The 24,289-nt window shown below is 38.1% G+C and overlaps 1 protein-coding gene across 12 annotated transcripts in view; it reads left to right on the top strand.

Annotated features, from left to right (window-relative positions):
- The window catches only part of ST6GALNAC3 (ST6 N-acetylgalactosaminide alpha-2,6-sialyltransferase 3), a 602,379-nt gene that overhangs the window by 357,100 nt on the left and 220,990 nt on the right, over nucleotides 1-24,289 (top strand). For 11 of the 12 annotated variants that reach the window (XM_073788231.1, XM_073788234.1, XM_073788237.1 and 8 more), the window contains one exon: nucleotides 8,832-9,241. In XM_073788231.1, coding sequence (XP_073644332.1) covers nucleotides 8,832-9,241 — 410 coding nt within the window. Of the gene's footprint in view, nucleotides 1-8,831; nucleotides 9,242-11,069; nucleotides 11,467-24,289 lie in introns of those variants that run through there. The other variant, XM_073788230.1, reaches the window with a different exon arrangement.

Genomic DNA, 24,289 nt, shown 5'->3' with positions numbered 1-24,289 from the left:
TTTATGACCTAGTAATATTCCTTAAATTATTGATTCCTATCTTTCCTGGGTTCTCCCTCCATTAGTGGCTCCTTTTCTTGTATTTGCAATTACTCCCTCTTCACCAACCCCTTCCTCTCAAACTATAAACCCCCTAAAGCATCCTCTAGCCTAGAAAATAAAACAAGATGAAAAAAACCAAAAAACCTGTATTGAATGAATGTCAACAAATGTTCAATTTATCACTAGCCTTATATGCTGGCAGAAATTCTACATGACAATTAAGAGCATTTGTAAGGTAACATGATTTTCCTTGCTTCCAAAGCAAATTCTGGCGAGAACATAAAGAACACCTCTCATGCTATATAATTAACAATATCTTTGTGGAAATGAAGTTCTCATGCTTGGTACTACATGCAAACCTGCAATATCTTTCCCATTTGTTCTTCATAACCTCTGACTTATAGGACTGATTTCAATCCTAACTGCTGCTCACCAATCTAGCAGTGTTTGAGGGGTAAGGGAAGGATTTACTACACTAGCCTCTAGTGCGTGAGGGATCCAAATTTACCATTTTGTTTGTCATCCTTTTTTATCAGGCATTATGGTCTAATTTGCCATTGCTATTTCCTCTAGGACAATATTTCTCAAACCTAGATGCCCACTGTAATCATGTGTGAAACTTAAAAAAAAAAACTTACGTGCAGGCACCATCCTCAAGAGTTGTCTGATTCAAATAGTCTGGGGTGAAGTCCAGCCATTATAATTTTTTTAAAGCTCCTTTGGTCATTGTAATGCACAGCTAGTTAAGAACCATGTCCCTAGTTGAGCGACATGTGAGATACTAATACCATAGCATAAATCAGCTTTCTCTCTTACTCTCTTTATGTGATCCATGAAGAGATAGTATGTTAGCACTGGGTCCTGAGCTCATCTTCCTGAAGGGAGAGGAAAATAATCCAGAGGTAAGTTGGCCTCAAAATCAGTCAAATTTTGGTATGATCTGATAGTGATAGTGAAATATGAATTACTCCCATTTTCTCAGTCTATAGGTGAAAACTCTTTTTTGGTTTGAAAAGACTCATTGTTTGCCTTCCAGTCCAGAGAAAGCAAACTGCTTTCCTTTGGTGTGCCTTCATGATTATACAGATGCATTTTCTAAAGGAAGTTCCAAATAAAGAGAACACATCATCTACGGTGACTGAGAAACATAGTTTTATGGTGCTGGTTTTAGAATTATCTCTTGACATTAACATTTTTATGCACCCCCCTATTAAGTTTTATGCTTGGATGTAATGCCACCAGGTAGGAATCAAGGTAAATGCCATATCCCAAATCCACAGAGTCAGAGCCAAACTGTGGGTTATCAAATGTATCTTTTTATGTGCTGTTGCTCATAGTGTATGATTTATACACACTGCTTTTGAAAGCTGCATTAACTGAAAGAAGCTGGCTGTGGAGGGGTACAAAAGTACATATACAGGCTGGCTTAGTTGAACTGTGTTGATTTCTCTCTAGAACAGTCTTTACAATTCTTTGTTCACAGAGGTCTGCTGAAAGTGACTCAGTGTAGATGAAAACAGCTTGCTTAACCATTCCTGAAACACAGGAAAAATTAAAATACATTTTTTTCTTTGTCAAGCAATAAAAACAATGCCAGATTGTTAATGCCTTTTTTGTACCTTTCACTTGAAAGACCTCAAAAGAACATCGAGGAGAATAAAGGCAAAATCTGTTCCCCAATGGCGTCATTATACATGTTGAAGCCTCTAAAACTAAAATTCTAAAGACATTCAGGAAGAGTAGAGGAATAAATGACAGCAAACTGAAGAGTGTGTCTCCAGAGCTTTGTTCAACCTGCTTTGTTCAAATTTATTCAAATTGCATGATGAAAAGCAAAGATCTCATTTATTTCAACATTAAAGTAGTAGATTAGTGAATGGTGAGTCGCTAATTGTCCTGTAAAGCATTTAAGGTGCCAGGGGTGCCCCACTGCCGATACTTTAGATTGCATTCTCATGGTTGAAGTGAAAGCAACCCTTAGAAAATATAAAACAATGTTTTTAATAATTTAAGCCGGTTCGATTCAAACATGATTTTCATTCTGAAATATTTATCGAAGCTCCTGCTTTTATTTGAGATGAGCAAGTTTCATTTTAGACTTCAAGACATCAAATAGAAATTCATTTTCAATATGGGGCTAAAGTAGGGAGATAGATTATCTCTGTCCAGTGCTGTGTTTCATCCCTGGCTGTGTCTGCTTACTTGAATTAGCAGGTTTGGTTAAATTTTACTTGAATTTTTAGTGACCTTTTCTAATCCTGACTGTTTCGTAATTTAATGTCTTGACCTTCGTTTTCTGTAGAGCCACCTCAGTGATAAATGCAGAGATTTAATAACTAGAACTGGTTGACAGGTGACCTTTCGTACCTGGCCATTTCTCTTTGCTGGGGAAACCACACTGTTTTGCAAGTTTTAATTCACAGATTTTAATTATCTATTGTATTGTCTATAAGCTTATTCATGGAGAAAAAAGTAAAGGTTAAATATTTCATTCTTCTTACTGATTAAAATGTAAAGTGCTTGGCAGTTGTCCCAATATATCATTCAAAAAGGAAAGGGCAGTTTGTCAGATTCTTACCCAAAGAAGAGAGAAGGGGAATTTTCCAGAGTGGTTGGTAGCGAGCAGGATGGAGAAAGTGGCCAGGGGGTGAGCTGTCTCATTAGCTGGATGAGGGTGACCGTGTGTGTGTGTGTGTGTGTGTGTGTGTGTGTGTGTGTGTGTGTGTGTAAATTTAGAGCAGAAAAACAGAAAGAAGTCTTTAACTATATGTGTCCTAGTTTGAAGAGAAAAGTGACTGTGACTCAACAAAAGGTGAAACTTGCCGATCAGAGTGAATGACCTGTTAGTTTTGGTCATTTTTTCTTTTCCCAACCAGGCAAGGATCAGTTGGGCATGTCATGGTAAATTGGTTCCTAGAGTCCACCTAAATAATATTTACACACAGGAAAATAAGGCTAATTATTAAAATACCACAGACTCTTAAAAAGAGATGAGGAGAGCCACGTCTTCCTCCTTACCTCCATAGTAGCAAGGACTTCTGGCGCTTACGTTCTTCAACGTTTATGCAAACGAGAATCCATTTCTGTGCTACATGCTCATGCTTCGGAAAAGATAAAAATAAAAATCAGCATGCCTGTAAAATGACCTACAGGATGAGCATAGTACCGCAGGCAGCCAGTGTCCTAGAACCTTCATGCCTTCTTCATATGGAGAGGGGAGCGACTCAAAGAGTTAGAGGAGGGCTTGGCGTCTCCAGCAGACTTTGCTTCCCAAGGACTTGAAAGCAACCACTGGGGGCTTCTAGAGTGCATTTGCCTCAAGGAGTCTTTCCGACAGGGGGAGGTATTCTCTTTAGCCACGGAGACCAGCTTATAACAGCATCTGCCATGGCCTTTTGTTTTCTCGGACATGGACTGTAATCATTTAATGCTTCAGAAAGAAACACGATTCACTGCTGCTATGAAAAAAAGTTTGAAAAGCAGATTGAGTGAAAAGATGTGGAGGACCATTTTAAAGCCAATAAAATTGGTCATGATTAGATTATCTTAGACTAAAATTTCAGCCGTATTTCAAACTGAAATATTAAGAAAAAAATGTCCACATAATTTCTTCTGCCATCATAATGCCATTGTCAGAAAGGAGAGGTTAATTCTATCCCCATGCAAACTGTAACACTCCTGAGGGGACTTTCATCAGCTAAGAACTTTGTCCTGTTTTGGTGAAATTCTTGGCCGCCAGCATGGTTAAGAACATTAATTTATAATTTAATATAAATAATTTTAATATGATACTGGGTGAGATTTGTGGTGTTTGCCTGTATGTATATTAGGAATAGTGCAAATTAATAGTAAATATTTCTTTAATATCCCCCACTTCTTAATAGTGCTGTGAGTGCATTTCATGAAAGGTAATATGTGCTCTCTTTTTAACCTGAAAGACATGTAGTACCCACTGGACATCATGTTTGTCTCAATTTCGTCAACTCATTAATGGGAAATAAAAACTAACTTTTGAAGAATTTATTATGAGAACTGAATGGAATAATGTAATAAAGTGCTGGGCGGGATGACTGGCCCATAGTATGTATTCAATCATGTTAATATCAATAAATATAATACACCATACTTATATATCTCCCTTACACTGCTTCTTCCCTCTCTCATCCTCTCCCTGCATCCCAGACAGGAATCAATTCCTTTTTCTTATAAGGAGGCAAATGTCAAGATTTGTTTTAGCAGAGAAAGGACCTGTTTTTCAAGGCAATCCCTTAGACCTTTAAAATAGTATATGAATTGACCCTAGCTGATCATAAAACTTCCCCACCTACCTCAAGGCTGTGTACTGAGGTTAAAGCTCACACTGATTAGAATTCTAAAATTATTTTACCCTTGACAGAGCCTTGCACAGAATAGGTACTAGGTAAAAATTACTTGATTGTTTACTAGATATCACCAAATACTTAACTTTCCCCAAGCTGACTGTTATTTCCAGATATGCAGGTATAGAGCCAGTATTATTTTGCAGAGGGAGAAAATACCCAAATCAAATAAGGCAAATCTTGGAGATATTGCAGGTTCAGTACTGGACCACTGCAATAAAGTGAATATTGCAGTAAAGCCACACGAATGTTTTGGTTTCCCAGGGCATGTAAAAATTATGTTTACACTATACTATAGTCTATTAAGTGTGCAATAGCCTTATGTCTAAACAAATACATGCCTTAATTTAAAAAATACTTTATTGCTAAAATACTCTAACCATCATATGACAATGTGGGTTGCTGTACACCTTCAATTTGTAAAAAACGCAGTATCTATGAAGCGCAATAAAACGAAGTACAGTAAAACAAGGTATGCCTGTATAATGATGTTACCACAAAAAAAAAAAATCAGTGTCTTAGATGTCAAATAAAAGAAAGCGTTTGACATTTGTGAGCTTTCTCTTAACAGTGACACAGTTGCCTAGACAGGGTCGGCTATATATTTGTGGTGATCTCAGTTTATAGACACAGCCCAAGCCCAAGCAAAGCGTTTGGCTTGATGTTTTGAGTGTGCAAGAGGAAAAGACAAAGAGGTCAAGTTTGTTTTTAATAAAGAAAAACAAAAAATAGGGACAAGTCAACTGAAAAGGAGAATTGAAAGTTAAGATGAGGCTTGATAAAGTGGAGCCAGATAAATCTTTCCAAAGGTCTCGGAAAATCCAGGGCCTCAATCTAGAAAGAAACTGCTTACTGAGGCAGAACTGAGCGAGTGGACACATATGGAATAAATTTTCAAGCAAGGGCCTCAAATCAAATAACATAAACGAGCTCAAGAAACAGCAGGATGTTTTAACAAAGAAAGTTGAGATCACAAGATGCAGCGATAAAGCTAATAAAAGGAACTGAGATAACCAGATGAGAGCAGCTCTTGGGTCAAACCATCCATTCATGCCCAGGTGCGGCTTTCTTTTTATCATAGCTTACTGTAGTTTGAAGGTGCCTTCAAACATATAAATGAGTCCCTTGTGCTTTAACAAGCTCTTCGTGTTACCTGAAGCTTCTGATTATGATTAGGATTGTTTCATTCATCTAGCCCTGCGCTCTTATCATGCTGTAAAGATGGTTCCTGCAACCAGGTGGTAAATAGAGCAGTCACTCCATGCAGCCATGTCTCCTGGCACCTCATTCAGGAAACCAGACAGCTAGGCAGGTCTGAGAACAAAAAGTATGACATGCAGAAGTTTCTTACCACTCTGGCCGTGGTGACAATATGGCCAAGCGAATAGTATAAAAGAAAGGGGCAATTTAAAGATCACAACCTATCCCCAAAGTCATTACATTCGTAGCACCCTGCCCAATTACATGTTTGTCACATAGACAAGCTGTTATTCCCAGTGTTTGCCCTCAAGTTGTTAGTCAGCTGCTGACCTCGTAAACTGCACAGCTGCAGCATCCTGATATGTTGTCATGAAACAGATTGTGATGTCTTAATTGATCACTCTCAGAGGTCACAATTGTCAAGTGAAACCAGTATACTGATTTTTATTAGTTAAATTAAGCTTTGTTACAGCAGAACCAGCTAATTCACTTTAACGACTTGGAAATCCAATGCAGATTGCTACATGTTGTAGATTAGAACACACCCAAGGCTTTTTCTTTATATCTTTCTTTTTGATTCTTTTTTTAATGTGTGGAGGCCTGTATCCTCAAAATGTTTTTATTATACAGTGAAGCAACTTCTTGGAACAATAAATGGAACCTAACCTCCCTGTACCATATGCATCTTGGTGATAAGTTGGAATGTGCCATGTGACCCACACAATTTAAATCAGGCATTGATTTGTGTGACTCTAAGTGAGTTTGGAGGACTCCGCTAAGTGTAATGGATGTCAGGCCCAGCTGCAAATCGCCTGGCAGGAAGAACATTGTGTTCTTCCTTATCATCCCCAAAGACTGTGGGCTCCTAGGTGCTTGAGGAAGGGGCTTAGATCAATGCCTGATTCTCAGAGGCATCCCCTTGTGCCTCCATTTGCCCACTGGTGAAGTTTTCACTATGACACCAACCTAGAGAACCCCATTTCCAAGTGCTCTAATATACTCACCCGCTTTGAGCAGACCTATTCTAACCTGGCGCCTGGATCACCTGCTGCCCACCTTAGTTCAGAAATCTTATTGTAGCAGGAGTGATGGACAGTCCCTTTCATAGCAGAGTTTTAAGGCACTTCACAAATGGACCTTTGTGGGCTGCATAAGTAAAGCTTTTTTGAAATTCTTAATTTGACATCTCAAATAAATACCCTTGCCATTCTAGTGTATTTTACAGTGTACCATGAAAACAAAATCAAAGAAGTAAAGTTAAATTAATGTAATAACTGTTAGCATCCAGAATACAATGGGAAGCATAAGGATGCTCATCAAAGCAATTTTTTTGTGATATAAAAAAATCAGATAATAGCTAATGCCCAGATAGGTACATTATGGCAGATAGGTACATTATGGTACATCCATACAATGGATTATGCAGGCATTAAAAATATCGCTAAGGACTATTTACTAACATGGGAAAGTTTAATGATGTGAAATTAATTGAAAAATCAAGGCGGCCAAATTGTATAAATGGTATTTCTCAACATGTCTGGAAGGAAGAAAATACTACAAAACATTGTAGCCGTTGTTGAGTGGTGGAAATGTGGAGAGTTTTAATTCTTTTTATATTTTTCAAGTTTTCCACAATAAGCCCATATTACTTTAATAATCAGAAAGATAAATAAAAGCTGCTTGAGTAGTTTTGTTATAACATTTGCTGCAGGAGTCTGTGTTCAAGTCACCTTAAATCTAACAGGTCTGGAAATGAGCTCCTGCTTCCTCCCCCGGTCTGTTTCTCCTGAAGCCTTCTGCTTCTCAGTTAAAGGCAGCTCCAGGCTTCCAATTTCTTAGGCTAAAAATCTGAAGTTATCCTCGACTCCTTTCTCTCTCTCAGATCTCACCTTCCATCTACTGGTCAACCCAGCAAGCCCTACCTTCAGAAAATATCCAGCATGTGACCAGCTTCTTACCACCACCTCTGCTACCCAACCTGGTCCAAGCCATCATCCTCTCTTGCTGGGATTATGGCAGCATCCTGTTCTCACAGTTTCTACCCCTGCCTTCCTTGTGTCAGTTTTCCACACAGCAGCCAAAGCTGTTACAATGTGACTTGGATCAGTCATTCCCCTGCCCAGAGCCCTCAGGGGCTCTTAAGTAAAAGGCCCTAAGTGACGGCTCCCCTGCCACCTCTCTTGCCCCAGTACTCACTTGCTATTCTCAATGCTCTGCCAGGCCACATTGCCCTCCCTATTGTTCCTCTCCTACCCTGGGGTATTTGCAGAGACTTTTGCTTTTGCTTTGCAGGAATGCCTTTTTTTTTTTTGCAAAATCCCATGGTCAGCCCTTTTACTTTGTTCAAGTCTTTCCTCAAATATAATTTTTTCCTGAGGCCTTTTCTGGTCACTCCACCAACACACACACATACATTCACATAGATACATCCTTACTTCCTTCCTTGCTTTAATTTTCCCTATTTAGCACTAACCTCCATCTAACATATACTATGCAGATTTGTCTGTTGCCTTTCTTCCCTCACTTGAATGCAAGCTCTGTGGGGGTAGGGATATTTGTTTAAAATGTTCACAGCTGAATCCCCAACCCCTAGAACATAGTACATAGTAGTTAGTAGTTAGTCAAATAACTACTTTGAGTCCCTACCATTGACAGTTGTGTGATAATTACCCTGGTGACTTTTCTGAGTCTCTTTGCTACTCAATTTGCCCACCTAGATTGAACCTGTTGGTATGTTGATATGTTTCTTCTGGATTGCTTTTCTCTTTTCAACTAAATCAGTAATTCTAGACGAATTGGAAGAGTCCATTTCTTCTCTAATATTAAGTTCAGGGTCTTAATAAATTATCTTAATTAATAAATTATCTCAATTATCTAAATTAAATTGCTTTCATTTCCTGACTTAACCACTATATATTGAGCTACTATAGTATTCCAGGGACTTCTGGGGAGTGAGGTTAAAATGAAGAAGACAGACATTGATTCTGCTGTTACTGAGTTTACTGTCTAGTAGACAGGCATAATAATAAATTAAAGTGCAACACAACTACTGTTGGTTTGGCATAAATATATTTCAGAGGTATTCCCACACTCAGCAGTTATGCACAATATCTGGATTTTCTGTTTTCCCAGAGGAACTTGTTTGGATAGATGGAACTTACTAATTTGCACATTTCTTCCCCCCGCCCTGTTTCTCTTTTTGTTTTTCAGCCTTTGCAACTGGACTGTAACCTTTGTGCCATAGTGTCAAACTCAGGTCAGATGGTTGGCCAGAAGGTGGGGAACGAGATAGATCAGTCTTCCTGCATTTGGAGAATGAACAATGCCCCCACCAAGGGCTATGAAGAAGATGTTGGCCGCATGACAATGATTCGAGTTGTATCCCATACCAGCGTTCCTCTTTTGCTGAAAAACCCTGATTATTTTTTCAAGGAAGCAAATGCTACTATTTATGTTATTTGGGGCCCTTTCCGCAATATGAGGAAAGACGGCAATGGCATTGTTTACAACATGTTGAAAAAGACTGTTGACATCTATCCCAGTGCCCAGATTTACGTGACCACGGAGAAGCGCATGAGTTACTGTGATGGAGTGTTTAAGAAGGAAACTGGGAAAGACAGGTGAGTCCTCTGAGAAGCAGCCTTATTGTCTTTTATGCTAAATCTTTGCTGAGTTCTTTTGCCAGCTGTCAAATGAACAGAGTAACTTTTCAAACTGATTGTTATATGTTTTTGACTATTATGATTACTTGATGAGCCAGCAGCTAGGCCCCATTTATTCCACCTACCCCACCTTCTGTTCTCTCCCTTTTGATTGGCTTGAGGCTCCAAAAAAGCACTGGCTGCTTCCCCAAGATATCTTTAGATTTCTTCTTATTTAGCTCAATTTGCTATTGAATAAATTGGATTTTAGCCAAAAGAAGTCTACACATTTCTGTTTTAAAATAGAAATGTGAGAGAACTTTAGGACCTAAACTCCTTTGGAAGCTGTGGCAAAAATTTACTGAGAGCACAAAACAGAACAAGCTATTGATTCTCTAATAAGGTTGCATAGCTTCTTGCCTGCAAATAGGTCCTACGATCGTGAACACCATAACTTAGCATTTAACATGTTAAGTAGAATACCATGTTGAAATTATGCATTCCTTAAAATCATTAACAGTGGATTCTTGAAGGGAAATGAGATATACATACCGTTCACTCAATGATCTAAAAACCAATTTGCATTTTTTTCATTACATCCGGTTTTCTGCAGCATTCTGTAAACCGCCTTTCCCGAGGCCTGCCTGTCTTCTTCTTCTACTCCTTACTTTTGCTGCTTCCTCCCCCTGCTTCTTCTTCCTCTTCTCCCGTGTAACTATTGCTCACCACTCTTTCTTCCTCTTTAGAAAGGTAACCAGTATGTGAGAGAGAAGTAGAATTATAAATCAGTTTACCTTAGTTCATATATCTAGTTCTAATCAAGAACGGCTGCAGGAAAATATTGAAACTGATTGCTGGAAGTTTGAATTACTGTGAATTTTGCCTTTTTGTGTAATACTATGGATAAATTGAGCATTGACTATAATTCCAATGTTAACATTCTGATTTCCTCAAAATATCTGTCTTTTATTCTTCCTTATTATCAAATTTAAACTTTCAACTATATTGCAGTGTGTGCTTGAGAAGGGGAGTTTCTGATGTCTCTGGATGTAATTTAAATGCTGATAATTATTTTAAAATCTTATCTGGCTCAACTCTCCTACTGATAATGTAGGTGGAATTTAGTGTTTTCTACTTCTGGGCACCAAAAATGCATAGCTTCTAATGAAATGCAAGACAAATAGCCATGATAGTGGCCCCTTCCACTTTAGTGTTAGCAAGAAGAATCCCAGTGTTAAGATTTGAAGCAGTGTAGCATAAACAGTCCAAAGAGACAGGCACTCGGGATAAAAGGAGTAGGTACGTGCTTCAAAGAAATACTCTCACATGTAGCACCATTCTATATAGATATGACCATTCTCAAGTGGCTTTGGAAATTTCTGGTCTCTCACTAGCCCAGAGCAGTGCAGTTAATTAGGTATATTTGGTTTTTCATTAGTAACATTTAGCCCTCGGGGTATGCCCTAGTCATAACTATAAGCCCTAGAATAATTCTGGGGTATCAGAGAAGAGCTCAGCATGCTGTCTGTCCCATGTGTTTATATCATGCTGGCTTTGCTGTGAGCTTTCAGTGAGACAGCACTGTCACAGATGTGTGGATTGTACAACAAGCACCGGAAGAGAATAGCTTTGGGAGATTCATTTTCCTACTGGCTGTGATGAGGAAAGCTGTTTGTATAGTGGGAAAAAGCGCACTTGGTAAAATTAATTTGCAGGTATCATTCAGTTGGTAGAGTTACCAAAATAAAAGTAGAAAAAACAAGTCAAAATGATTTTATGATGCTTTCTTGCTGTTTTCTTCCCCAAGTCTAATCCCGTCTGGTGCTTCACTGAATACTACAAACAGACCAAAGAAGACAACTATGCTAGAAATGAGCAGGACAGATGGTTTTGGTAAAATCTGGTTGGATGACAAAAGGTCTACCAAAACAACCTCAAGGGTTGCAATCTCCACAATGATTTAAATCTGTACCCTAAATTTAGCTGTGTGGATTTTATTGTTAAAGATTTTCCCATAATGACCTGATGTTCATTGCCAGATTTCAAAGAAGGATATTTTTTAGCTTTTTATGAAGGAAAATGTCAGACTTATAGGGAGACTAATGCTGTAGTGAACTGCTGTATACCACAGCTCAGATTGAATAATTATTAACTCATAGCCAATCTTGTTCTATCTATACCCCTGTACACTTTCTCCCTCCCCAAGGATTATTTTGTCTTGTTCTATCTATACCCCTGTACACTTTCTCCCTCCCCAAGGATTATTCTGTCTTGTTCTATCTATACCCCTGTACACTTTCTCCCTCCCCAAGGATTATTTTGAAGCAAATGCCAGATATCATATTATTTTATTCATAATATTTCAGCATGTATCTCTAAAAGATAAAGATTCTTAAAAATAAACACAATGTCATTGTCCTACAGAAAAATCAGCATACTTTCTTAATAACAATATATATTTAGTCTGTTTTCAAATTTCTCCAATGATCTCATTAATATTTTTAACAGTTAATTGAATCAGGATTAGTGTTAAGCTCTGTGCATGTTCAAATCAGGATTAGCATAAGGGCTTTACAAATAATTGATACGTCTCCTATATTTCTCTTAACACATGGCTTCTCTCCCACTCTCTCCCTGTATTATTGAAAAAAAACCTAGTCATTTGTGCACAATCTAGATTGTGCTGATTGCACCCCCATGATACTTCTACTTTGGTACCTCTATATTGAGGATTTATTGGATTCGGGTCTAATTTTTTAAAAAAAAATTATCAAGACTATTAGGTGATACCTCTATCAGGATGAAGACCATCTAGTTTTCTGTTTCTTTATGTTAGCATTCATTAATGATCATTGTCTAGATCAAATAGTTCATTAGCGATTACAGAATGGTGATATTTCATCATTTCTTTTTCATTTATTAACTAATATACCTTATAAAGAGAAACTTCGTCTCATTAACCGTTTGGTTACCATGAGATAGAAGATAGTACCAATTCTTTCTCTTTATTAGTTATTTTTTGTTTTTCTTTTATTTATTTTTTTATACAGCAGGTTCTTATTAGTCATCCATTTTATACACTGCAGTGTATACATGTCAATCCCAACCTCACAATTCATCACACCATCCCCACCCCCTGCTGCTTTCCCCCCTTGGTGTCCATATGTTTGTTCTCTACATCCGTGTCTCAATTTCTGCTCTGCAAACTGGTTCATCTGTACCATTTTTCTAGATTCCACATACATGCGTTAATATAGGATATTTGCTTTTCTCTTTCTGACTTACTTCACTCTGTATGACAGTCTCTAGATGCATCCACATCTCCACAAATGACCCAACTTCGTGCCTTTTTATGGCTGAGTAATACTCCATTGTATATATGTACCACATCTTCTTTATTCATTTGTCTGTCGATGGGCATGTAGGTTGTTCCATGACCGGGCTATTGTAAATAGTGCTGCAATGAACATTGGGATGCATGTGTCTTTTTGAATTATGGTTTTCTCTGGGTATATGCCCAGTAGTGGGATTGCTGGGTCGTATGGTAATTCTATTTTTAGTTTTTTAAGGAGCCTCCATACTGTTCTGCATAGTGGCTGTATCAATTCACATTCCCACCAACAGTGCAAGAGGGTTCCCTTTTCTCCACACCCTCTCCAGCATTTGTTGTTTGTAGGTTTTCTGAAGATGCCCATTCTGATTGGTGTGAGGTGATACCTCACTGTAGTTTTGATTTGCATTTCTCTAATAATTAGTGATGTTGAGCAGCTTTTCATGTGCTGTCTTCTTTGCAGAAATGTCTATTTAAGTCTTCTGCCCATTTTTGGATTGGATTGTTTGTTTTTTTAATATTGAGCTGCATGAGCTGTTTATATATTTTGGAGATTAATCCTTTGTCCGTTGATTTGTTTGCAAATATTTTCTCCCATTTTGACGGCTGTCTTTTCATCTTGTTTATGGTTTCCTTTGCTGTGCAAAAGCTGTGAAGTTTCATTAGGTCCCATTTGTTTATTTTTGTTTTTATTTCTATTACTCTAGGAGGTGGATCAAAAAAAGATCTTGCTGTGATTTATGTCAAAGAGTGTTCTTCCTATGTTTTCCTCTAAGAGTTTTATAGTGTCCGGTCTTACATTTAGGTCTCTAATCCATTTTGAGTTTATTTTTGTGTCTGGTGTTAGGGAGTGTTCTAATTTCATTCTTTTACATGTAGCTGTCCAGTTTTCCCAGCACCACTTATTGAAGAGACTGTCTTTTCTCCATTGTATATCCTTGCCTCCTTTGTCATAGATTAGTTGACCATAGGTATGTGGGTTTATCTCTGGGCTTTCTATCTTGTTCCATTAATCTATATTTCTGTTTTTGTGTCAGTACCATATTGTCTTGATTACTGTAGCTTTGTAGTATAGTCTGAAGTCAGGGAGTCTGATTCCTCCAGGTCTGTTTTTTTCCCTCAAGACTGCTTTGGCTATTCGGGGTCTTTTGTGTCTCCATACAAATTTTAAGATTTTTTTGTTCTAGTTCTGTAAAAAATGCCGTTGGTAATTTGATAGAGATTGCATTGAATCTGTAGATTGCTTTGCGTAGTATAGTCATTTTCACAATGTTGATTCTTCCAATCCAGGAAAATGGTATATCTCTCCATCTGTTGGTATCATCTTTAATTTCTTTCATCAGTGTCTTATAGTTTTCTGCATACAGGTCTTTTGTCTCCCTAGGTAGGTTTATTCCTAGGTATTTTATTCTTTTTGTTGCAATGGTAAATGGGAGTGTTTCCTTAATTTCACTTTCAGATTTTTCATCATTAGTGTATAGGAATGCAAGAGACTTCTGTGCATTAATTTTGCATCCTGCAAGTTTACCAGATTCATTGATTAGCTCTAGTAGTTTTCTGGTGGCATCTTTAGGATTCTCTATGTATAGTATCATGTCATCTGCAAACAGTGACAGTTTTACTTCTTCTTTTCCAATTTGTATTCCTTTTATTTCTTTATCTTCTCTGATTGCCGTGGCTAGGACTTCCAAAACTATGTTGAATAATAGTGGCGACAGTGGACATCCTTGTCTTGTTCCTGATCTTAGAGGAAATGCTTTCAGTTTTTCACCATTGAGAATGATGTTTGCTGTGGGTTTGTTGTATATAGCCTTTATTATGTTGAGGTAGGTTCCCTCTATGCCCATTTTCTGGAGAGCTTTTATCATAAATGCATTTTGAATTTTGTCAAAAGATTTTTCTGCATCTATTGAAATTATCATGTGGTTTTTATTCTTCAATTTGTTAATATGGTGTATCACATTGATTGATTTGTGTATATTGAAGAATCCTTGCATCGCTGAGATAAATCCCACTTGATCATGGTGTATGATCCTTTTAATGTGCTGTTGGATTCTGTTTACTAGTATTTTGTTGAGGATTTTTGCATCTATATTCCTCAGTGATATTGGTCTGTAATTTTCTTTTTTTGTAGTATCTTTGTCTGGTTTTGGTATCAGGGTGATGGTGGCCTCAGGGAATGAGTTTGGGGTGTTACCTCTTCTCTAAATGTTTGATAGAATTCACCTGTGAAGCCATCTGGTCCTGGACTTTTATTTATTGTAAGACTTTTAATCACAGTTTCAATTTCATTACTTGTGATTGGTCTGTTCATATTTTCTAGTTCTTCCTGGTTCAGTTTTGGAAGGTTATGCCTTTCTACAAATTTGTCCATTTCTTCCAGGTTGTCCATTTTATTGGCATAGAGTTGCTTGTAGTAGTCTCTTAGGATGCTTTGTATTTCTGCGGTGTCTGTTGTAACTTCTTTTTCATTTCTAATTTTATTGATTTGAGTCCTCTCCCACTTTTTCTTTATGAGTCTGGCTAATGGTTTATCAATTTTGTTTATCTTCTCAAAGAACCAGTTTTTAGTTTCATTGATCTTTGCTATTGTTTTCTTTGTTTCTATTTCATTTATTTCTGTTCTTATCTTTATGATTTCTTTCCTTCTGCTAACTTTGGGTTTTGTTTGTTCTTCTTTTTCCGTTTCCTTTAGGTGTAACATTTGATTGTTTATTTGAGATTTTTTTTTTTTCTTGAGGTAGACTTGTATAGCTATAAACTTCCCTCTTAGAACTGTTGTTGCTTCATCCCATAGGTTTTGGAGCGTCGTGTTTTCATTGTCTTTTGTCTCTAGATATTTTTTGATCTCCTCTTTGATTTCTATTGTGATCTCTTGGGTATTCAGTAATGTATTGTTTAGCCTCCATGTGTTTGTGTTTTTTACGTTTTTCCCCTTGTAATTGACTTCTTATCTCATAGAGTTGTTGTCAGAAAAGATGTTTGATATGATTTCAATTTTCTTAAATTTACTGAGCCTTGATTTGTGACCCAAGATGTTACCTATCCTGGAGAATGTTCCGTGTGCACTTGAGAAGAAAGTGTAATCTGCTGTTTTTGGATGGAATGTCCTATAAATATCAATTAAATCTATCTGGTCTATTGTGTCATTTAAAGCTTGTGTCTCCTTATTAATTTTCTGTTTGGATGATCTGTCCATTGGTGCAAATGAGGTGTTAAAGTCCCCCACTATTATTGTGTTACTGTCAATTTCCTCTTTTATAGCTGTTAGCAGTTGCCTTATGTATTGAGGTGCTCCTATGTTGGGTGCATATATATTTATAATCGTTATATCTTCTTGGATTGATCCCTTGATCATTATGTTGTGTCCTTCTTTGTCTCTTGTAACATTCTTTATTTTAAAGTATATTTTATCTGATATGAGTATTCCTACTCCAGCTTTCTTTTGATTTCCATTTGCATGGAATATCTTTTTCCATCCCCTCACTTTCAGTCTAGTCTGTATGTGTCCCTAGGTCTAAAGTGAGTCTCTTGTAGACAGCATATATATGGGTCTTGGTTTTGTATCCATTCAGCAAGCCTGTGTCTTTTGGTTGGAGCATTTAATCCATTCACGTTTAAGGTGATTATCGATATGTATGTTCCTTTTACCTATTTCTTAATTGTTTTTGGTTTGTTTTTGTATGTCCTTTTTTCTCTTGTGTTTCCCACTTAGAGAAGTTCCTTTAGCATTTGTTGTAGAGCCAGTTTGTTGATGCTGAATTCTCTTAGCTTTTGTTTGTCTGTAAAGCTTTTGATTTCTCCATCAAATCTGAATGAGATTTTTGCTGGGTAGAGTAATCCTGGTTGTAGGTTCTTCCCTTTCATCACTTTAAGTATATCATGCCACTCCGTTCTGGCTTGGAGAGTTTCTGCTGAGAAATCAGCTGTTAACTTTATGGGAGTTCCCTTGTATGTTATTTGTCATTTTTCCGTTGCTGCTTTCAATAATTTTTCTTTGTTTTTAATTTTTGCCAATTTGATTACTATGTGTCTCATCATGTTTCTTCTTGGTTTTATCCTGTATGGGACTCGCTGTGCTTCCTGGAGTTGGGTGGCTATTTCCTTTCCCATGTTAGGGAAGTTTTCGACTATAATCTCTTCAAATATTTTCTCGAGTCCTTTCTCTCTCTCTTCTCCTTCTGGGACCTCTATAAGGTGAATGTTGTTGGGTTTAATGTTGTTCCAGAGGTCTCTTAGGCTGTCTTCATTTCTTTTAATTTTTTTTTTCTTTATTCTGTTCTGCGGAAGTGAATTCCACCATTCTGTCTTGCAGGTCACTTATCCATTCTTCTGCCTCAGTTATTCTGCTGTTGATTCCTTCTAGTGTAGTTTTCATTTCAGTTATTGTATTGTTCACCTCTGTTTGTTTGTTCTTTAATTCTTCTAGGTCTTTGTTAAACATTTCTTGCCTCTTCTCGATCTTTGCCTCCATTCCTTTTCTGATTCCTGTATCATTTTCACTATCGTTATTCTGAATTCTTTTTCTGGAAGGTTGCCTCTCTCCACTTCATTTAGTTGTTTTTCTGGGGTTTTATCTTGTTCCTTCATCTGGTACATAGCCCTCTGCCTTTTCATCTTGTCTATCTTTCTGTGAATGTGGTTTTTGTTCCACAGACTGCAGGATTGTAGTTCTTCTTGCTTCTGCTGTCCACCCTCTGGTGGATGAGGCTATGTAAGAGGCTTGTAGAAGTTTCCTGATGGGAGGGACTGGTGGGGGGTAATGTTGGCTGTTGCTCTGGTGGGCAGAGCTCAGTAAAACTTTAATCTGCTTGTCTGCTGATGGGTGGGGCTGTGTTCTCTCCTTGTTGGTTGTTTGACCTGAGGCAACCCAACACTGGGGCTACCCGGCTCTTTGGTGGGGCTAATGATGGAGTTTGGGAGTGCTCTCACCAAGGAATACTTACCAGAACCTCTGCTGCCAGTGTCCTTGTCCTCACAGTGAGACGCAACCACCCCCCATCTCTGCAGGAGACCCTCCAACTCTAGCAGGTAGGTTTGGTTCAGTCTCTATGGGGTCACTGCTCCTTCCCCTGGGTCCCGATGTGCACACTGCTTTGTGTGTGCCCTCCAAGAATGGAGTCTCTGTTTCCCCCAGTTCTGTCAAAGTCCTGCAATCAAATCCCACTAGCCTTCAAAGTCTGATTCTCTAGGAATTCCTCCTCCCGTTGCTGGACCCCCATGTTCGGAGACCTGACGTGGGGCTCAGAACCTTCACTCCAGTAGGTGGACTTCTATGGTATAAGCGTTCTCCAGTTTGTGAGTCACCCACCCAGCAGTTATGGGATTTGATTTTTTTGTGATTGAGCCCCTTCTACCATCTCATTGTGGCCTCTCCTTTGTCTTTGGATGTGTGGTCTCTTTTTTGGTGAGTTCCAGTGTCTTCCTGTCGATGATTGTTCAGCAGTTAGTTGTGATTTCAGTGTTCTCGCAAGAGGGAGTGAGAGCATGTCCTTCTATTCTGCCATCTTGAACCAATCTCTTCTTTTTTAGTTTTAAGGCATTCATGCCCTATCATTCTCCAAAAGTCACCAGTAAATTTATTATTTTCAGTATTTACATATTGACTTATGTACTTAAACATTTTTGAAATATTTTGATTCATTCCAGTTATGTTCTTATGCTTAACTGTCCTATTTTGAGCTGTGGGAACCACTTCAGACTGGATTTTGAGTGTTTTTGACATGTCTTTAGTAGTCTTGTAAAACAAAGTCTTTTAAATCTCCTTTGCTTCCTGGTATTATAGGATGTTTCATGCTCTTCTTGTACATATCCTGATGCAAACATGGATTCAGACTTTTTTTCCAAAGAACTTTCATCTTTTTAGTATTGAAGAGAGCATAATCTTGGCACTACACATGCTCATTACTACTGGATTGGTCTTTGTTTTATGGTCTTTTCATTGGACAGAGCTAGTATATAAACAACATATGCTGTATATATTGTTTAAAGATAAAATTGTTTTGAGTTCAAACTGAAACTTCCAATACAAATTCAGGTCTACCAGATTTTTATCTTACCTCATCTATCTTACATCTGTTCTTCTTTCTGCCATGCTGACAATCACAGGTTCTAGAGACACCAATGTAAATACTCATCTGCTTTATCCCACAGCATACACACAACACTTTTAGAATAAAAATAACAGCACAACCAAAATATGATTACTATAAACATTTTAAGATTATTTTGCATCAAAGAAAGTGTTTTATGCAAGCATTCATGTAGATACATGCTTACAAAGTGTGTGTTGGTTATATGCTAATAAATGTTTGAAATATTTTTCTCCTAAGTAAATAGGAGGGGGTTAAGTGGTATACATCACTGCAGGCATGAAGGGATGAGGAAAAAGCATTGTCCATATAATTTGACTTGTGTAAAGTATTTTGGTTGATTTACCTGCACTTCATGGAGGCAAGTGCTAATTTTCGTCATCAGGTTTGTTTTTTTTTTAACATCTTTATTGGAGTATAATTGCTTTACAATGGTGTGCTAGTTTCTGCTGTATAACAAAGTGAATCAGTTATACATATACATATGTCCCCATATCTCTTCTCTCTTGCGTCTCCCTCCCTCTCACCCTCCCTATCCCACACCTCTAGGTGGTCACAAAGCACCAAGCTGATCTCCCTGTGCTATGCGGCTGCTTCCCACTAGCTATCTATTTTACGTTTGGTAGTGTATATATGTCCATGCCACTCTCTCACTTTGTCCCAGCTTACCCTTCACCCTCCCCATATCCTCAAGTCCATTCTCTAGTAGGTCTGCATCTTTATTCCCGTCTTGCCCCTAGGTTCTTCATGACCATTTTTTTTTTTTTTAGATTCCATATATATGTGTTAGCATACGGTATTTGTTTTTCTCTTTCTGACTTATTCACTCTGTATGACAGTCTCTAGGTCCATCCACCTCACTACAAATAACTCAGTTCCTTTCCTTTTTATAGCTGAGTGATATTCCATTGTATATATGTGCCACATCTTCTTTATCCATTCATCTGTTGACGTCATCAGGTTTTTAATGGAGAAGTTATGTCACCATTATGATGTATAATTTATAAAATTAAAAAAATATTTTTCCGATCTTCCCTGGTGGCACAGTGGTTGAGAGTCTGCCTGCCGATGTAGGGGACGTGGGTTCGTGTCCCGGTCCGGGAGGATCCCACGTGCTGTGGAGTGGCTGGGCCCGTGAGCCATGGCCGCTGAGCCTGCGCGTCCGGAGCCTGTGCTCCGCAGTGGGAGAGGCCACAACAGTGAGAGGCCCACGTACCGCAAAAAAAAAAAAAAAATATATATATATATATATATATATATATATATATATATATATTGTTCCTAGTAGTTAGAGTGATTCATGATAGGAAAGTGATTAAATTAAGTTCTTCAAATAAAAATTTGCCTCTCAGCTTAATTCTTCAAATTGTCAAAATCATTTTTAAAAAATATTAGCCCCTCCTCCATTCAAGGCGGGCATCTTTTCAGTTTTACAGTGGTTTTAATTTTTTTTTTTTTTTTTTTTGGTACGTGGGCCTCTCACTGTTGTGGCCTCTCCCGTTGCGGAGCAAAGGCTCCAGACGCGCAGTCTCAGCAGCCACAGCTCATGGGCCCAGCCGCTCCCTGCGGCATGTGGGATCTTCCCAGACCAGGGCACAAACCCATGTCCCCTGCATCGGCAGGTGGACTCTCAACCACTGCACCACCAGGGAAGCCCCCCAGTGGTTTTAATTTTTATCTTAAGGGATTCCTTATTGAGAAAACATGAAGTAATAAAAGAAAATGTACCCTGTTAAATTTCTTAGAATGAGTCTAGATCAACTCATATTCATATTGGAATACTTTTTCAAACCAAATGAAATTTAATTTGCTTTCTTATCAGTTACTGACTAAAATTATTTGGCTTGTCAGTTAGAAACGGTGACCTTGTGGGAAAGGTTGAGAGAACAGAGAGAGAGACTGCTTGCCCTTTCTCTGTTCATCTTCTGGGGCTCAGTTTTCTTTGGAATTCTAGGTAATTTGGGCAGTGGTCACCTTTATATTTTTACTTACCAAATATTTTTCTGGGAAACAGCTACCTTCAACAAACCAGAAACCTTTGGAATTAAAAGTCTTGTAGTCAAAATAATCTGGACCAAAATGGATCTCTTTTCCCCCTTTGAATGATTGGTGTGCATACATAATACTAGCTTGCTGACATTTCCACATTTGCATTAATACATTTTAAGACTGAAATACCCCAGAGGTACTGTAGGGCTGACAGTGGCACATGGTACTGCATTCAACATTTGCGGAATGTGATTATGTGCCTGGCCATGTACAGATGTAAAACGAATGTTAACTCTCTTGGAGAAGCAACAAATCCTGTATGAGGTGTTCTGCTTACCTATGGGCATGTAGGCAGTTGCAGCTTGCATCCCACTTTAGAAATACATTGGCAAATGCAAGCACATTATTTAATTAAGTAATAATCCCATTAAAACTGCAAAGCTAATTCAGGGCTGATAAAGGGCCCTGAGCTCCCCTAAATAGGTCTTCATTAGCGGGCATAAATGTGGCTCTGCCTTCAGGGATGGATGAAATTAATGAAAGCTAGCAGCAAATAGATCAATATTTCAAGACCTTACTGCTTCAGGTGCAGAGGATGTGAAGGGAAGGAGTTACTTTTAAGGATCATTTAAGAAACAGGGTACACAAAAGTCAGTTTCAGAAGACACTGTCAAAATGGGAAACTGATTGGTAAATATCAAGATGGCTACATGGCTAATCATTGCCTGCATGCTCCATCCATTCCCACTCAGTCCTACAGAGAGAAAAAGAAATCAGTGATGTGTTGTTTCTCACAGCCTTGTGTTGGAGTCGGTTTTGTCATCTGGTGTGGGTTTTAAGTGCAGCCCAGGTTTCGCTGTTTTAGCTTTGGCCGTTTTGAAAGTTTCTTGTGCTGCTGTGTGATCGATTTTAGGGATTAAATTGTCTCACATCCGTTAGGTTTACAAACCCTTAGTATTTCCTAGAGTGGAAAGAGGAAAGCCTGCTCCCTGAGAATTTAGAAACTCTCTGAGAGTCCCCTCTTTTGGGACACAAGGCAGGCAAACTGCCTCAACAAATGCGGTACAGCGAGAGGAAGGGGCAAAAGCAAAAACTGGAAGATGTGCTAGCCCGAGCACCAGCCAAGAGGCACAGACACGTGCCTAGTTCACCCAAAGAAGTCCTGTGACTCTACCTGGACTCTGAAAACAAAAATGTCTAGTTATTTCTAACTTGGAATAAATAGGTACTAACCTTAGGAAAACCCGGACCAAGAGAAAATAGGCAAAGTAGAAAAATTCTTGGATTGAGAGACAGAACCCAGTATTAAAAACAGTATTTTCTTTTTTTTTCTTTTTGAAGACAGCCTTTGCAAATATAGCATCTCAGCACTTTTACAGGAGCAATGTTGACTCATCTCTGTTAAAATGAATTAATGTTCCCACCCCAGCTGATGTATTTGGCAGGAACAATGAGTTCACACAGCAGTCACGGGCAGACCCGTAGGACTTCGGAGTCAAAAAGCATAATAAGGCATCCAGGGCTGTGTTTTCATGCTAACAAGCATTGGGAAATAGTTGACTTCCTTTTTCCCATTATTCATGATGGCATGTAGTGACCTACATTAGGCCTCCTCTGTAATACACACAGGCTGGAAATGAAAAATTCACTAAAAATAGGGAAGAACCTATTTTAATAATGGGAAGATGGAAGGGATGTTTTTAATTTATCAATATATCAGTACTGGCCTCTCTTTTGTTTAAAATTACACACATTCGTGCAAGGGCACATGCACGCACGCACTGGGTGAAACTAATTTGACAAAACAGCTTAGTTTAGGAGTAAAACAAGAGAAACATCTTCAATTCAGTGACTATATTTTTAAAAGGAAGACTATTCAGACTACTGGTAGTTGTAGAAATCAAGACTTGCAACCAGTGTACTTCAGAAAATGATGTTCTCCTGCGCCTTAGGATATGACTTGACAGAATGGCTAGATACATAGCCAGATTATGCTGTATAGAAAGAAGTCCCAATAGACATTTATGCTAAACAGTCCCTCAATATAAAGGCTTTTGAACACTACAAAGGGTGCGAACCTCAAAGACAAATAGACCTTAAATCGAAAGCTTCGTTAGAGTATATCTACACTTTAAACTTTATAAGGGTTTTAAGGGTCTTCTTTTCTTTTCTTTTCCTGTTTATTTATTTATTTAAAGTCACGGGATTTTTATTTATTTAAGTCATGAGGTTTATCTCTTTGGTTGATTTGCTTCCCTACTATAATTTGGATTTCTCCTCTCCTTTGATTTTTTTTTTTTTCATCTCCCAAGTTTAGATCAAAATCAAGGAAATTAAGAATGGTTATATACTGTCCATGAAAACTATGAAGCAGGGGCAATCTCTTTCTTTTTTCCTCAATTCTTGTATACCTTGACTCTTAAGACAGAGTTGGTTTCTTTGAGACTTTTCAACCTATACGGTATCCATCTATACTACTAGATTTTTACTTGCTTGGACAACATTTCAAAATATCTTGCTGAGATGCTGTAGGAGCTCTACAAATGTTTGTTGAATTGAATTTTTGCTTCTTTGAAAACAAAAATAAGAGACTTTTTATTAGATGTAGTAATGTTGACCTTCTAAATGGACTTCCCTCCTTAGCTTTTTTTTTAACTAAAGAATGAGTCCTCTAGATCAGTACAGTATTTTCTTTCTTTCCTTTTCCCTTCCTCGCTTCCTTCCTCCCTCTGTCTCCCTCCCTCTCTCTCTTTCTGTTTAGTTACAGTACTTTTCAAACTTGAATGTACATGCAGTCACCTGCTGATTCAGGTGATTTGGAGTGGAGCCTGAGAATTTGCATTTTGAACAAGCTCCCAAGCCAGGCCAGTGCTTTTAATCTGCTGAAGACACTTAGAACTGCACTATGTTAAATTGCTTTGAATGAAGAGACAGGACAACATTTCATTTTTCCTTGAGTCAGAGAAATACGTAAGGGAAGAATAACTATGTCTCAAAGAGCCTTGGTAATCTACTTGTAGCTGGATGCCAGTTTTGTGACTATGACCTGTTCCTGGCCATTTAAGCATGATGGCACTCTGAAGTCCTTAAGAATTCAATGAGGGTCTTATTTATCTCATCTTACTATGTTTATTTGTCCACTTCTCTCATTAGACAACACACTTCTTAAGAACAGGGACTTTGCTTATCTCCAGTTTATTTTCAGACCTAGCACAGTGGTGGTTTACCATCAAAAGAGCAAACAACTGTGTTGTTTTCACTCTACTTCTCTCAGCTAAATGGCCCACAGATATTTCAGGTTTCCTTGAAATGACCTCAGCAGTAGCTCATTTTCTTTCTTCTATCGTTACCACTACTGCTGCTCTAGTTGAGGCCTTGTTTTCCTCTCATATGGGTGACTATGAATATAGCCTTGCCTCTACGCCTTTGCAGAGATTGCTCCCTCTGCCTAAATTTTACTTCCTCCCATTACCATGCACACAAATGCATCCTTTATGACCAAATTAAATGTTACCTCTTCCATGAAGCCTTTGGTAATATCTCTAATTAGAACTCATATTTCCTCCTCTGAAAATCCATAGCATTTGGACTTTTTTTAAAAATAAAAATCATCAC

The sequence above is a fragment of the Tursiops truncatus genome, chromosome 1 (assembly GCF_011762595.2).
Source record: "Tursiops truncatus isolate mTurTru1 chromosome 1, mTurTru1.mat.Y, whole genome shotgun sequence".
In the NCBI taxonomy this organism is placed as follows: domain Eukaryota; kingdom Metazoa; phylum Chordata; class Mammalia; order Artiodactyla; family Delphinidae; genus Tursiops; species Tursiops truncatus.
The sequence above is the reverse complement of the archived record's forward strand: the minus strand, read 5'-3'. Positions and strand labels throughout refer to the sequence as shown.